This window comes from Octopus bimaculoides, chromosome 10, assembly GCF_046866305.1.
Source record: "Octopus bimaculoides isolate indiv1 chromosome 10, ASM4686630v1, whole genome shotgun sequence".
Taxonomy (NCBI): domain Eukaryota; kingdom Metazoa; phylum Mollusca; class Cephalopoda; order Octopoda; family Octopodidae; genus Octopus; species Octopus bimaculoides.
The window spans coordinates 65,278,474-65,296,474 of record NC_142937.1 but is presented as its reverse complement, the minus strand read 5'-3'; the positions used below and the strand labels follow the sequence as shown (position 1 = coordinate 65,296,474).

At 36.1% G+C, this 18,001-nt stretch overlaps 1 protein-coding gene across 1 annotated transcript in view; it reads right to left on the bottom strand.

The window, feature by feature from the left end:
- The window catches only part of LOC106877714 (dynein axonemal heavy chain 5), a 435,668-nt gene that overhangs the window by 256,284 nt on the left and 161,383 nt on the right, over positions 1 to 18,001 (bottom strand). The window contains exons 42-43 of the mRNA XM_089358248.1: positions 15,338 to 15,532; positions 11,507 to 11,641 (exon numbers count right to left, since the gene is read on the bottom strand). Of these exons, the coding sequence (XP_089214374.1) occupies positions 11,507 to 11,641; positions 15,338 to 15,532 (330 nt within the window). The remainder of the gene's footprint in view (positions 1 to 11,506; positions 11,642 to 15,337; positions 15,533 to 18,001) is intronic.

Genomic DNA, 18,001 nt, shown 5'->3' with positions numbered 1-18,001 from the left:
CCACCACCACATGCTACACCACACTACACATCACATCACACCACCCCTCACACACTAGCACTAACCACTTCCCAGCACCCACACCACACCACACCAATCTATCTATCTATCTATATATTATAGCCTCAGCCAGACCAAAGCCTTGTCAGAGGATTTCATACACAAAAACTGAAAGAAGACTGTCGTATATATATGTATATTTGTATGTGTGTGTGTCTGTAACCCCACCATTGCTTGACAACCGATTTTGCTATGTTTACATCCCCATAACTTAGTGGTTCAGTAAAAGGGACTGAGAAAATAAGTACTAGGCTTGCAAAGAATAAGTGCTAGAGTCAGTTTATCCGAGTAAAGGTGGTGCTCCAGCATGGCTGCAGTTAAATGACTGAAACAAGTAAAAGAAAAGAAAGAATAAGAAGAAAGAATATGCACATACATACACATCTTTTAACTATTCCATTCATCAGACTGCAGCAATGCTGGGGCACTACCTTGAAGGGTTTAGTCAAGTAAATCAACAACAGTATTTAGTTTTTAAATCTGATACCCACTTCATCAATTTCTTTTGCCAAATTGCTAAGTTATGGGGTCATAAACAAACCAACACTGGTTGTTAATCAGTGATGAAGGATAAACACAGTTTGTTGAGATAGCTTTTCTATGGCTGGGTGCCTTTCCTGTCACCAACCCTCACCTGTTACCATGCAAAATAATAATTCCCTGTAGCCATTTACAAAAGAATGGAGATGAGCAGCATCAATTATATGGTGGTGATACTCATGGTGTCAAGATGAAGTAATACATACATACTAACACACAAAGGAAGCTTTCTGCCAATGGTCTTTGAAGAGTCTCTGAGAGAAGGAAGGAAAAATTACAGTATACAGCTTGCCACAATAGGAATCAACACAACAAGATCAATACATTCACAGACCTGAGAGTAGAAGTGAATGCTTACAATAGAGTGGCCACTGCAAAAGCCACTAAAGGACCAGATGTTGATCTTGCTGCAGACAAACAATATTATGGCTCACCACCCAGGAACTCACATAACTATCTAATAGATTTAGGCAGTTTTCATTGGCTCAATTTCACTGGAAGAGTTTCAGTTGTCCCAAATCAAGAAAGAAGAAAGTTAACTAAGGTGCTGCAGAGTGAAATTGAACCTAACACCATATCATTGTATGATTCAGAAACAAACTTCTCGATCAACAAGCCACAGAAAAATCATAATAGTATTGTATTGTGTTATTAAAATTGAGAGTAAATGATCTGTAAATAATCTGTTTTTAGATTATTTACTTATGAAACACAACCCCTCTCACTCTCTCTATATATATATATCTCTCTCATACACACACACACACACACACACTCATACATACACACTCACACACACATATACACATGCATGCACACACACACATACACAGATGTATAATATACATATATACATATACATACATGCATATATGTGCATATATATATAGATAAATATGTGCACATACATAATATATATCTATGTATATATATATATATATATATATATATATATATATATATACTTATATATATATATGAATATATATGTGCATACACATGTGTATATACACACACACACACACACACATATATATATATGAATATATATGCATGTACAAACATATGCATGTGTACATACATACACACAAACATGTATGTATATGCATATATGTGTGTGTGTGTGTGTGTATGTATATATATGTATACACATACACACATACGCACGCACACACGAGCACGCACACACACACACACACAGAGTACATATAAAATTTTACATAATAATTCATAAAATGGGAAAATATAAAAATATCAATAACATATCTTCTAATTTCATTCTTAGTTTCAATATTTAGACTGAAACAAAATTGAAACCACGAAATACCTCAGGAGCTTTCAACCAATTACAGTCAATATATGTTCACATACATACATATATGCAGACATAAATATGTATGTAAATGTGTATGTACATAAACATGCATATATATATATATATATATGTATATTATACATTAGTAATTTCAACATTAGATTCATATTACCTGGCTTATTGTACATTGAATTTTATAAACAATATAGCTACTTCAAATTAAGAGCATTTGTGCAATCTGGGTGGAACAAACAACACAATGTATTCTTGTTCAAAGTTTCACTTTACTGAGTTTTCTTTTTACCGATCTTAACATTTGCTTCCAATTTACATTGGCAAAATACACATACACGCAGGCGTGGTTGTGTGGTAAGAAGCTTCCATCCCAACTTCTTCTATAGCCTTGGGCTGACCAAAGCTTTGTGAGCAGATTTGTGAGACAGAAACTGAAAAGAAGCATATAGTGTGTCTATATATATATATATATATATATATATATATATATATATATATATATACACAAATACAGTGTACATTTAAACACACAAGAGGCCTCTTATGTGTTTAAATGCACACTGTATTTATATGAATAATATATAGTCTATTGACTAAATTTTACATGCTAGGCCACTGGTAGTAAAAATTTCTAATATTTCTCATTACCCCTGGTATTCATCATCATCATCATCATCATCGTTTAACGTCCGCCTTCCATGCTAGCATGGGTTGGACGATTTAACTGAGGACTGGTGAAACCGGATGGCAACACCAGGCTCCAGTCTGATTTGGCAGAGTTTCTACAGCTGGATGCCCTTCCTAATGCCAACCACTCAGAGAGTGTAGTGGGTGCTTTTACGTGTCACCCGCACGAAAACGGCCACGCTCGAAATGGTGTCTTTTATGTGCCACCCGCACAAGCCAGTCCAGGGGCGCTGGCAACGATCTCGCTCGAAAATCCTACAGGAGCCAGTCAGGCGGTACTGGCAACAGCCACGCTCAAAATGGTGCATCTCATGTGCCACCCGCACAAGAACCAGTCCAGGGGCACTGGCAACGATCTTACTTGGCTTGCCGGGTCTTCTCACGCACAGCACATTTCCAAAGGTCTCGGTCAGTAGTCATCGCCTCGGTGAGGCCCAATGTACGAAGGTCTTGCCTCACCACCTCAGCCCAGGTCTTCCTGGGCCTACCTCTTCCACGGGTTCCCTCAACTGTTAGGGTGTGGCACTTTTTCACGCAGCTATCCTCCTCCATTCTCACCACATGTCCATACCAGCGCAATCGTCTCTCTTGCATGCCACAACTGATGCTTCTAATGTTCAGCTTTTCTCTCAAGATACTTACACTCTGACGGGTATTCACATTGACATTACACATCCAACGGAGCATACTGGCTTCATTCCTTGCGAGCTTACGTATGTCCTCAGCAGTTACAGCCCATATTTCACTGCCATGTAGCATGGTTGTTCGTACGCATGCGTCATACAGTCTGCCTTTTACTCTGAGTGCGAGTCCCTTTGTCGCCAGCAGGGGTAAGAGCTCTCTAAACTTTGCCCAGGCTATTCTTATTCTAGCAGCTACACTTTCAGCGCACCCACCCCCACTACTAACTTGGTCGCCCAGATAGCGGAAGCTATCGACTACCTCTAGTTTTTCACCTGGAATGAGATAGAAGTTGTTTCCTGTTTGTTTGCAGTCTTTATTGCACCTGAACATCTGCCACAAACAAAAACTAACTTGCTAGTTAACCTGCCTTTGATGTTGCTGCACCTCTTATGTGTCCATAGCTTGCACCGGGTACATCTTATAGAGTTACTACCTACTCCTTTTCTACATACTGAGCAGGGCCATCTACCTGAAGGGGTTTGTGTTTTATCTACCTTCCTACTTATTAGGATTTTGGTTTTAGCTAGGTTGACTCTAAGGCCCTTCAATTCTAGACCTTGCTTCCACACCTGAAACTTCTCCTCTAGTTCTGATAGTGACTCCGCAATTAGGGCAAGGTCATCAGCATAGAGGAGCTCCCAGGGGCAACCTGTCTTGAACTCCTCTGTGATTGCCTGGAGGACTATGGTAAATAAGAGGGGGCTGAGGACGGAACCTTGGTGGACCCCTACCTCTACCCGGAATTCATTGCTGTACTCATTTCCAACCCTCACCTTACTGGCAGCATCTTTGTACATGGCTCGCACAGCTCTCACTAACCATTCTTCTATCCCAAGTTTCCTCATTGACCACCAGATAAGGGTATTATTAATTATATATATATTTATAAGTAGTTAAGTCTATGTCTGGTCATAGAGTGACCAATAGTTTTGCATCCACAAAGTGTCAGACTCTAAAGCCAAAGGCAAAAGTAACTCTTCTCCTATGGGAGGCAGAAATCCGTTATGATCATGTGGTCAGTAAGTCACCAAAGAATAAATAATCCAGGGTCAGTGAGGATGGGTTATCTCCCTTAGATTAGTGTTTGTGAACCAAAAAAGGGGACGTGGATTTATCCCTTGGGCTGATTTTAGATGGTAAGGACCCTTGTAGGACTGATTGGAGAATAGGGAATCCCATGCTTGCAGCAGGTAGCATTTGAAATGGATGCAAGGACAGTAAATTTCCTGGCAAGTGTTCTGTGATCCAGGTTTCAGTGAGTTTTTGTGTAGCCAGTATTTGCTCCTGTTAATGTAGGGTCCTGGCTGCTCTAAGACCCTGCATATGATATCGTATGGGTTCCGTTCATCTTTGAGGTCCCACACGTGGCTGAGCAGGGAAGTGACAAATCAACTTTCTGGAATGCTGAAAGAGAACCTGCGGTTGTACAGGTATCGTTTAAAGGTTGTCCCAGATGACTCGATATACTTTCAGGCTTAGGATGTTGGTTGTACTCACATTACTTGCACATCTTCAGTTGGCTCCAGGGCTGGATACGGTCACTCTATGACCAAACACAGACTTAACTACTTATAAATACATTACTGCCTTATTCTTTAGCATGTGCTTCTTTTTGGGATATATGATACATCATCATCATCATTCAACGTCCGTTTTCCATGCTGGACAGTTTGACTGAGAACTGGTATGCCGGGCAGCTGCACCAGGTTCCAATCTGATTTGGCAAGGTTTCTATGGCTGGATTCGCTTCCTAAAGCCAACTCCGAGTGTAGTAGGTGTTTTTTACATACCACCAGCATGGGTGCCATTGAACTGGCACTGTCATTGGACATGACTATGGTCTCACTTGGCTTCACAGGTCTACACTGCATGGTATATCACCAAAAGTTTTGGTCACCTGTCACTGCCTCCATGAGGTGCTTTTTACGTGTCACCAGCATGGTTGCCAGTCAGATGGCACCGACATCGACCATGACTATGATTTCACTTGGCTCAACAGGTCTTTACAAGCACAGTATATTGTCCAATGTTTGAAGGGTGATTTTAATGGGACATTCACGCACTACTGGCATTGGTCACAACTATGATCTCACATGGCTTGACAGGTCTTCTCAAGCATGGCATATAACCAAAGGTCTTGGCTGCTTGTCATTGCCTCCATGAGGCCCAACATTCAGAGATGGTGCTTCATCACCTCGTCCTATGTCTTCCTGAGTCTACCTCTTCCACAGGTTCCCTCCACCATTAGAGTGTAAGTTTCTTAAGTATTCATTATGTCTCTTTCGGTACTTTTTAAACTTAATGTTTTTAACCACCTTCTAAATTTTGTCTTCCAGAGACTGAATTTCCCTATTATATGGGGGTTCCCTTTTAGTTTTAAATTTAGAGCTTATATAATTGGTATTCTCCACATCTTTAATGTTGGCAATGTTACAGTTCTTATAGTAACTTACGAGTTAAAATGGGAAATAGTTTGCAAGGCTAAATCATATAGGATAGGGAATAAATTCTGATTATTATGTACTAACGAATTTAAAGAGATATTATTAGCTAATAAAAAATTAACTCCCACGATGAACGTAATATTAAATGCTGACATAAATTAAGTTACTTATATAATAAGTTAAGACAACTAATTTATTCATCTAAACCTAGTATTAGGTACCAACTTATAGTTATGATCAGTATCGTAAAATACATCAAATTAGCTTTAGAATACACTTTAATCATCACAATATTATACTAAATTGGAACATATAACTACCTTTACTTTAAGTATTCAACGATAATATGAGCAGTCTTTTACAATGTTTCATAACATTATTTAAGTAATATATAATTTTCGTATTTGGTATAGTTATTATTCTGCGTAAATTTGAGAGTTTTAAGTATTTTAGTATTATTAATCTTCAATAAACTTTTTATTTTAGCTAGATTTTCTTTTTCGATATTTTCGTTATTATTTTAGTTTAGAAATTATAACACGTACTTACCTGTAGTAATGGAAGCCATGTTTATCACATGACTTTTCAGTATTAATTTTCATAGCATTATTTACGTCATATAGAATTTTCGTATGTGTATAGTTATTACTCTGCGTTAATTTGCAAATTTAAGTATTTTAGTATTTTTAATCCTCAAGAAACTTTTTATTTTAGGTAGATTTTCTTTTTCGATATTTTCGTTATTATTTTAGTAATTATAATACGCATGTACTTCTGGGTAATAGACGCCATATTTATCACGTGACCTTTTAGTATAAATTCTATAGCACAGCCATTTTGGGTTTAATCTACAAATTACCAGCCGGCAGATAAGTCATGTCTTCTTATTTTAATTTTATAAAGAATATTGACATCCGTCTTTTAGTAACTTTGTACACTAACGCATTATTTTACTATTATCTACTTATTCCATAATGTTTTAACCTTATTTACTATAATATTTTTAGATTGTAACTCTTAATAATTATATTAATACCGTTAATGTAGGGATTAGTTTACAGATTTTGTCTCTTTATATATATTTTTATTTCTCATGTTTATATTTATTCCTTGAATGATTTTAGGTATTTTCTTAAGGATTTGACCTGAAGTATGACTGATTTTGGGAGTTAAATCATTTCCCCGTTCTAATGAACTCGGATAGAATTTGCTTATGATTTTATATAGCCCTATTTCAGCCATGAAACGCATGTAGTCTATGTACTAGCACTAACTTTTTACATTTATACTTCCATACTGTATATTATTGTATTAATTTTTACTGTCCAATTTATAAATTTGCCTTTTAAATTTCTTAAACTAATATTTCTATGATTTATTTCTATGATTTATTTATGTAATATGTTATTTAATTTAAATTTTTAGAGTAAAACATTAGATATATTAAGATGGTATATGCCTCACAGCATGGATTTGGACGGGTTCTGAGTTGACTGATTTGTAGAGTGGTGGTTCGTCTCTAAATTAGTTATATACATATATATTATATGTTAGGAAACCCGGTATAATATTATACTGATTTTTGTCTGTAAGGTTGGAATAAAATTTTTATTCCCTAATATTATTACACACACATATATAAATATATATATATATATATATATATATATATATATATATATGTGTGTGTGTGTGTGTGCCCATGTTTGTCCCCCAATACCACTTGACAACAGGTGTTGGTGTGTTTATATCCCTGTAACTTAACTGTTCAGTAAAAGAGACTGATAGAATAAGTATCAGGCTTAAAAAAATATAAGTATTGGGGCAGATTCATTCAATTAAAGTTCTTCAAGGTGGTACTCCACCATGGCTGCAGTCTAATGACTGAAACAAGTTAAAGATAAAAAGCACACATATAATTTGTATCTTCTAAATACCATTCACAAGGCATTATTCAAACCAAGGCTTTAGTGACAAACATTTGCTCAAGTGCAACACAATGGAATTGAAATCAAAACCATCTAGCTGCAATGTAAACTTCTTAACCATATGTCAAGGCCTGGTTTCAGGCAAGAACTCTGTGGATCTGGAGACAATTTGAGTGGATGTTAATGATCAGCATTGAATATGATTCTATATTCGCCTCCCAACCATAAGGATACTTCACAGAAGACGAATCAGATGTAGTGTGCAAGGGTGAAGACTGCAGTGGTATAGACAAGTGATAACAAGTGATGCAAGGCTGATTGCAGGGCTATGAAACTTATGGAGGAGATGACAAAGAACGTTTGAATGTCTATATTTCAAATGTTCCTCACTTACGAGATTTGATGTCAAAATTCATTTAAAGGAGTGGCTGTGTGGTAAGTAGCTTGCTTACCAACCACATGGTTCTGGGTTCATTCCCACTGCGTGGCACCTTGGGCAAGTGTCTTCTACTATAGCCTCAGGCACACCAAAGCTTTGTGGGTGGATTTGGTAGACGGAAACTGAAAGAGGCCTGTCATATATATGTATGTGTGTGTATATGTTTGTGTCTGTGTTTGTCCTCCCAGCATCACTTGACAACCGATGCTGGTGTGTTTACGTCCCCATAACTTAGCGGTTCGGCAAAAGAGACCGATAGAATAAGTACTAGGCTTACAAAGAATAAGTCCTGGGGTCGATTTGCTCGACTAAAGGCGGTGCTCCAGCATGGCCGCAGTCAAATGACTGAAACAAGTAAAAGAGTAAAAGAGATATGTCATGCATTGTTTTGAATGCTCACTGGTTATAGTCCTGTCTCAGGTTGTCTGTTACTTGTCTAATGAAAACAGGATCTGCTGTGGAAATGAAGATAACTTCTATTATTTTGTACACTGAGTATCTGTAATTTTATAGATTATATTTATATTTCTTTTTCAGACAGTTTTGGTAGATTTCTAAATACTTGTGTTCTGTGAACCCATTTGGAGCTGCTTTGTCAATTGTCTCACAAAATCATACAACTTTTACTTACATATCAGATTGGAAGTCACTTATAATCACAGATAATGTTATCAACTGGATATTGTAATCAAAGTTAGTGGATCGCAACCTCTATATTTTGCTAAATGTTATCAGCTTCATCCCAAACTAATAACAATAAACAATTTCCACTGAGTATGTTATGATGTTGGCAACTGTTGAATGGACAAAGTAAATTCTTGTGCTACTTCAGTTACTTTTCATGTGAGACTTTGCCAAAACAACTTTGATATAAATGTGGTATTCCTTCTTGGATCTGCTTTTGGTATTGTTATATTTGCTATTTCTTGAAAGTCAATGCTTTAGGTTTGGACTTTTATCGGTTTATGATATCTAAGGTCTGTTTAAGTTTGGTGTAGTATCTATTTTGCCTACAGCTTCTTTAAAACTCTTTTATCTGTTTTTATAATGTATGTTCATTTCATTTTTGTTGTAGACTGTATGTCTGTTGTATAATAGATTGTGTTTTAGAGATGGTACTGTTACTAATTTTGTTCAAGTCATAAATAGTTATGTCTACTAGTAGCCATTACTGATTATGTTTGGTTTCATATGTATAACTTCTTTCTGATGTAATGTAATGATCAATGATATTAAATGTGCTCTTCTGAGCAGCAATTTAATAATGAATATCTTATATTTATCCAGACATTTACTTTGTGCATTTAAGTAGAAGTTGCTATTGTGGTTTTTGTTATATACTCATGTGGTGTATTTATTATTCTTAAGTGAAATATGAACATCTAAGTATTCAGTTTCGTTGCCAGTACCTATTTCAAAAGAGAATTTTAGTACTGTGTTCACTTTGAAAAGATTTTCTTAATTTATTTCACTTGTTTATATCTCAATATACAAGCAACAGCTTATATGGCAGCGAAGATTTTATAGCAGCAACAGCACTGTCTAGTGAAACATAGAAACAAGCAATGGTCAGGTGAAATGTGGCATCAAACAACAACAGGCAGGGCTAACATTTGAAATAATAAATGAAATACTATAAATATAAATTTTAACATCAAATTTTGGTTCTGAGTAATAAACACTTGAAATATGAACACTAGAGATATTTCAAGTGGTTTTACTCTTTTCACTCTTTTACTTGCTTCAGTTATTTGACTGCAGCCATGCTGGAGCACTGCCTTTAGTTGAGCAAATCAACCACAGGACTTATTCTTTGTAAGCCTAGTACTTATTCTATTGGTCTCTTTTGCCGAACCACTAAGTGACTGGAACATAAACACACCAGCATCGGTTGTCAAGCAATGCTAGGGGGACAAATACAGACACACAGACACATATATATATACATACATATATATATATGACGGGCTTTTTTCAGTTTCCGTCTACCAAATCCACTCACAAGGCTTTGGTCGGCCCGAGGCTATAGTAGAAGACACTTGCCCAAGATGCCACGCAGTGGGACTGAACCCGGAAACATGTGGCTGGTAAGCAAGCTACTTACCACACAGCCACTCCTATTTGTAAAGTATAAAATCTGAATGTATAAATTTTAAAAACTTTAAAATCTGTATGGAAAATTATTATTATTATTATTTTTGTTGTTGTTGTGTGAGTGAGAGAGCAGTGCATGTCATCAAAGTGGCAAAGGAGTATGAATATACAAAGTCCAATATACCCATCATGACCAGATGTCTGATAAGGGTACACTAGGTACATGCATCACAACTGTATGTGCACAACATGGTGATCTCATATCAAGATAAACAGCTCACGACCTTGCAGGTGGGGCCCAGTTAGAATTTCTTCAGGTTGAGTAGCCGATCCTGCTCAAAAGGCCAGTGAATAAGGGTCCTCTCAACACATGCCTATGATGCTCCCTCACTACCCCTACTTGTGATCAGAGATGCACATGTCATCAGTCACCTAGGGACATGCTCAACTGGTTATGCTCAAGCTACTGACAAACAAATCTGTGGTATTGAGCAGAGTATTTGCTGTAGCCCATCTTTTACACCAAAACAAAACATGTAGATGATAACACTTCCAATGAGTTAAAATCAGAAGCCATGAGAACCATGTTCATAACTTCTGTTACAGCTGCAGGCTGACCAAAACCTTGTGAGTGGATTTGGTAGACAAAAACTGAAAGAAGCCCATAGTTCATATCATCGTCGTCATCATCATCATCATCATCATCATCATCATTTAGTCTGATTTCCATGCTGGCATGGGTTAGATGGTTGGACTGGAACTGGTAAGCTGCAGAGCTGCATTAAGTTCCAGTCTAATTTGGCATGGTTTCTACAAATGGATGCCCTTCCTAACATCAACCACTCCAAGAGTATGTTTCCAACCCATGCAAGCATGGAAAAGTGAAGTCTCTTTAAGACAATGGATGAGGAAAAACACTCCTGAACAAAACACATACATTAAGTACATGACATCAGTGATGTTTACATTATTTTACAGCTGCTCCTAATAAAAAAATATGTGTGTGTTTGTGCGTGCATGTGTGTGTGTGCATGCATACATATATATGTGTGTGTATTTGTGCTTGTGCACATGCATGTATGCGTGTGTGCATGAATCTATATATAATTCATTCATACATCTATAAAACAAAAGAGATATAAAATCATTTTTCTAGGTTTATGATTTGTGGTTCTCATGCAATTCATGTTGAAGTTGATTTTATTCTTCAATGGTCGATAAAATAAACACCTGGTCAACTAATCATAATAAATACCAGGTTGAGTAATCATAATCTAAAATGCAACAAAAATGAACATACCAGCTTGGATAGATTCATGTCTCTCAAAACCCTCATTACAATTGTTGATTCACTGTCTTGGGAGTTCGTTCTTTTAAAAGCTCCCAGTGTCCTTAGCACAGATAAAATATTCCGCAAGCCAAAGTCATAATGAACCTGTAAAAAAAGCAAAGATTTGGTTAGTTTGTCAACAAAATTGTCCTTGGAGGTGCCACTGGCACCTCCTCATCATTCATACATAAATACATATACACACATATATATATATATATATATAGTCGTTTATTCTTTTATTGGTTTCAGTCATTTGACCATGGCCATGCTGGAGCACCAACTTTAATTGAACAAATCAACCCTATTCTATCGGTCTCTTTTGCCGAACCACTAAGTTACAGGGGACGTAACTACATCGGTTGTCAAGCGATGGTGGTGGAGTCAAACACAGACACACAAGCATTTGTAATATGGTTCCCTGATGATAAAATCATATGTATAAACCAGCATCTCTTATTCCTTTGGAGTAGAGTACATATAATTTTTGAAACATGTGTAGGAATTAAAGGAACTTATTGATTATATGCGTTTTGCTCCATTTATTATTATTCTTTATATCAACTCAAAATACATCACTTTAACATGGAATTTCTACCCCTTAAGCGGGTATAATATCCCAGTTTTTGTGTGATTTTTGCTACCCTGGTAACTATTAACATATTTGCGTTATTGAAGTTTTTCAACCAAGATAATATTAATATATACATAAATAATATATATATATATACGATGGGCTTCTTTCAGTCTCTGTCTACTAAATCCACTCACAAGGCTTTGGTTGGCCCGAGACTATAGTGGAAGACACTTGCCCAAGGTGCCATGCAGTGGGACTGAACCTGGAACAATGTGGTTGGGAAGCAAGCTTCGTATCACACAGTCACACCATATATATATATATATATATATATATATATATCCTTTAAGCTTGTTTACAAGAGACATCTTGAATATGCATATAAAAGTTCCTATTCTGTTACGCCAGCTACAACTTAATGATTCCGACTGATTTTGGGGGCTGAAATATACTTTTCTACTGTAGGCACAACACCCGAAATTTTGGGGGAGGGGGCCAATTGATTAGATCGACCCCAGTACGCAACTGATACTCAATTTATCAACCCTGGAAGGATGACAGGCAAAGTCGACCTCGGTGGAATTTGAACTCAGAACATGAAGACCGACGAACACCACAAAGCATTTTGCCCAGCGTGCTAACGTTTCTGCCAGCTTGCCTCCTTAATGTAGGATAAATATAGTAATGATAATAATCATCCTTGGATAGAGTTTATGAACATTTTAATGCATTGCTATGTGTGTTTCCACAAATCGCTTCTTAAGATCATAGTACATAATCCTGAGATGATTACAGTACAGTCCGTATTATCCTTGGACATAGGACAAATCATGTTCATGCATTCATTTCTTCAGGCGATATGGCATTAACATATGTTTAACAGAGGGTTGTTTATCAATTTTGACCAATGAGAAGTAGATGTCAGGATGGGTAGTATAGTTCTTTAGTTTGACCTTATTCACAGCAGGTGCCATTACAGCCATTCAGTTGTTGGAATTCATTGTCTGAGTTGACAAATGATACTTCCTTAAAGTGACCTTTTAATTAATTTTGGTGGTATAATTGTATAGCATACAGCATATGAAAATAATGGTTATTTTGTTTAGTTGTTTATGTTTTTCTCTTGTTCTAATATATGCCAATTCTGTTTCAAAATGCCTTGTTTTTATTTTTGGCATCATTCCTAGAATTGGAATAAAATATTTTGAAACACAAAAACACTAACAGCCTTTGACATATAATAGAAGAGAAGAGCAAATATACAACTAAACAAAATAACCATTATTTTCATATGCTGTATGCTATACCATTATACCACCAAAGGTAATTAAAAGGTCATTTTAAGAAGGTATCATTTGTCAACTCAGACAATGAATTCCATCAACTGAATGGCTGTAATGACTGTACTTGCTGACTTGAGTAGTTCTAAATTCACTGAAAAGACACCTGCTGTGAACAAGGTCAAACCAAAGAACTACTCTACCCATCCTGACATCTGCATACACAAATATCAAAATGAGTCCAACATCACCACACACCTCCCTCTTCTTATAACTACCATTCCATCCTCTCTTTCCATCACCTCCTATTCCTTCCCGCCAAATACACACTGAAATGCCCACCATACCCCAATCAATGTTCATATTGGTCAAAATTGATAAACAACTCTCAGTTAAACATCCATTAATGACATATCATCTGAAGAAATGAATGCATGAACATGATTTGCCAGATGTCCATGGATAATACAGACTGTACTGTAATCTGACTACTCAGTATAGTAGGGTCAGTTGGGCACCGTCTGTGAGAACGATAGCACCATGATACAATTCACCAGAAATTTGGAAACATGCTGTACAGCTTGGCATTCACACCGGAAGCTCCAATACGAACATTTCAGAGTGTTTGGATGTTAATTTGAGGGCAGTGCAATCTGAGATGTACCGAGAGTGATAAAAATCAAACATCCGGTCAACATCATGTGATAGCAACGTTATGCCTTCAATTATCTTCCCACATGGCATTGCACTCAATATGGAGGCCTATATCAAGTACCTGGAGGAGGTAGTGCTGCCCTGGGTCAACAGGGTGCTTGCAGGAAGACCCTATGTCTGGTAACAGGGCTCTGCACCATGCCACACAAGCAGGAGAACCCAGTCATGGCTGTCAAACAATTTCTGCAACCACATCACCCCTAACATTTGGCCACCTAACTCCTCAGATTACAACTCCCTTGATTATTATGCGTGGGGCACAGTTGAGTGAGAGACCAACAAAACTCCTTGTACCAAAGATAAACTGAATGCAAGGATTATGGCAGCATTCACCAACTTAAACAAGGAGACTGTCCAGAAGAGTTGCAGGAGATTCTGAAGTTGTCTTGAGGCCATGGTTGAAGTCAGTGGCCATCTTATTGAATTAACTCTTTAGTATTCAAGATATTTTTATGTAATTTTAGTAAATATATATGTTAAAATGAGATGTCAGTGTTATTTTCATTTTTGTGTAATTTAAATGAAAGTTTATTCACTACACCCTATACATGTATATATCCTTATATTCATACATGTGCACGTGCACACACACATACGTATATATATAATACCGAAAATTGAAATGGAAAATTCACACAAAGGTTATTGCTAATTTCTTGTCACTTATCATCCAAAGGATCATAACAATTTCAGTTTTAATGATAAAATTGTTCATTTTTGGTGGCATTGGCAGTGAGGAGTCACTGGGAATAGCAAATAAACGTTTCGGATATTGATGTAAACAAACATGATAAGATGTGAATATACAAACAAAATAAAATAATTATACATTATATTGGGTATATATCACACATGTATATATGTATGTATCATCCTCACCAGACAGCGGGACATAGGGTTGCTCTTAAATACAAAGACTCTCCCAGGTGAGGAATGCATCCCTGCCCCAGCATAGACCACCACCTCCATCATCATCATTATTGCCATCATCATCATCACTATCAAGCCTGCAGTAAATAAGCAGTCCAATCCTTTTCTTATCATATCCAATCAACTTAAAAACATGAGGGAGCAATGAATTATGTAGTTCCAGAGATAGTATCCCTAAAAATAAAAGTAGGATAATTTGGATCAAGCCTGGAATACCCTGAACACAGGTCTGGTCAATGAAGTCTTACCTGGAGTTAAATAACAGTAACAACAACAACAACAATAACCCAATGGTCATACCTGTTTAGTGAGTTGTTCTTCACACAGTTTGTAAAGAGTGTAAAACTTCTTAGCCAGCATCACATTCTGTTGGAAGCCACAGCTGGCAAGTTTCACACGCATAATGATACCTCTGTCTGGTACCATCATGGCAACAGTTCGGAAGTTTATCTTCAGGTTTTCTGGCAGTTCCTGTCGACCAGCATAGCCAGGATTCTATGAAACAAAGAGGAAACAAAATACAGTCAATCGATTCATTCACACATCATTGGAATCTAATAAAGTTTTTATCAAATGAGATATTTAATATCTGTCATGATAAAAACCTTCCTGGGGTAGATAAGGAATGATGTATTTCAGTGAAACTATATCAGACTCAATGATGCTTTGTGGTATTTAGTTTCACCCTTCTCTGTAATAAATTCAAATCCCATTAACATCAACATCATAGGTGCAGATGTAGCTGTGTGGTAAGAAGATTGCTTGCCAACCACATGGTTCTGGGTTCGGTTCAACTGTATGGCACCTTGGGCAAGTATCTTCCACTATAGCCTTGGTCTGACCAAAACCTTCTGAGTGGATTTAGTAGATGGAAACTGAAAAAAAACTGTGTAAGTTGGACCTATTAAACTAAATATATATATATATATATATATATACTTAAAAATTCATCATCTGAAAGTCTCCACCTTTTGCTTTCTTTCATTTTGCATGTATGTATGTGTATATATATATATGTATGTGTATATATATATATATATATATATATGTATATGTGTGTGTGTGTGTATGTATATCATCATCATCATCATCGTTTAACGTCAGCTTTCTATGCTTGCATGGGTTGGACGATTTGACTGAGGACTGGTGAACCAGATGGCTACACCAGGCTCCAGTCTGATTTGGCAGAGTTTCTACAGCTAGATGCCCTTCCTAACGCCAACCATATATATATATATATACACATACATATTTTGTGTTTCACACCAAAACTAATATGTGTATCTGCATAATTGCCTCTCTCTCTCTCTTGTTCTCTCTCTCTCTTTCTATATATATACATGTGTGTGTGTGTGTGTGTGTGTACATATATATATATATATATATATATATATATATATATATATATATATATATATATATATATATATATACACATATACACATATATACATATCTGTGTAAGTGTTTTTGTGTCTGTGATAGAAGAAGTACCAGGCTTTAAAAAAAATTTTAAAAAGGTACTGGGGGTGATTTGTTCAATTAAAATCCTTTAAAGCCACAGAAAGATCAGTTTTACTTTGTGTCAATGTGAAATAAATAAAATAAAAACTTGTAGTTTATTGGAATGTAGTAAATCAATTAAATATTCCAAAATAAACTAGCTTTTTTTTTTAAAGAAATCATTATTCCCTAACACTGTGACCTAAGGGTCAGAGGTGTTTGTTGTTTAATACTCTCAGGCAAAACATTAAACTCTTTTTTACTTTAAATGTTATGATGACAAGACATTTAGATACAAGAAGGAAACTAGAAGGTTAAGATTTCTGAGGACATATTGTACTTGGTGGGTATTATACCATTCTTATTCTTTTATTCTCTTACTTGTTTCCGTCATTTGACTGCGGTCATGCTGAAGCACTGCCTTAGAGGGTTTTAGTTGAAGAAATTGACCTCAAGACTTATTATTTGTAAGCATAGTACATATTCTATCGGTTTCTTTTGCTGAACTACTAAGTTATGAGGATGTAAACACATGGTTATCAAGTGATGTTGGGGAGGACAAACACAGACACAAAGACACACACACATAAATATATACATAAATATACACGCACATGTATATATTTACGATGAGTTTCTTTCAGTTTCCATCTACCAAATTTACTCACAAGGATTTGGTCTGCCTGAGGTTAAAGTAGAAGACACTTGCTCAAGGTGCCATGCAGTGGGGCTGAATCAGGAACCATGTGGTTAGGAAGCAAGCTTCTTACCACACAGCCATGCCATATTATACCTGATGGATATATATTTCTGTCTATCTATCTATCTATCTATCTATCTATATATATATATATATATATATATATATATATATATATATATATATATATATATATATATATATATATATATATATATATATATATATATATATCAATATAATAAATTAACTACCAACAAAAATAATTGGTAAGCTAACTCAAAAAATCATCACCAAAATAGCAGAAAAAAACGACAGTGAAGGTATGCAAACTCTTCAAGAATCGATCCTTTTGGTTATATTAATAATAATAAAGGAGTTACGATGCAAAAACGTATATATTCAAATGAACATATTTATCTTCTTCAATATATATTTCAGTATAAAGAATTCATTAAGAGACTTAATAAATTAAAATTTCTTTACACATCTTCAGGAATAAGTATAACATCAGAAAAAATACATTCGGTTTAAAAACACAAACCGTTCATGGCAAAAAAATTTCACAATTACGAAAACCGAACAAAAATTTTTAAGTTTTAGCAAAAAGAACGCTATTACCTACATGCAGTCATCCGCGTGTGTGCCCGTACACACACGCACACACGTTCATGCGCGCACACACGTGAACGCTCACAGGCATATGTATGCATACACAAACAAGCAAAATTCACAAGTCATAAACACATACACACACACAC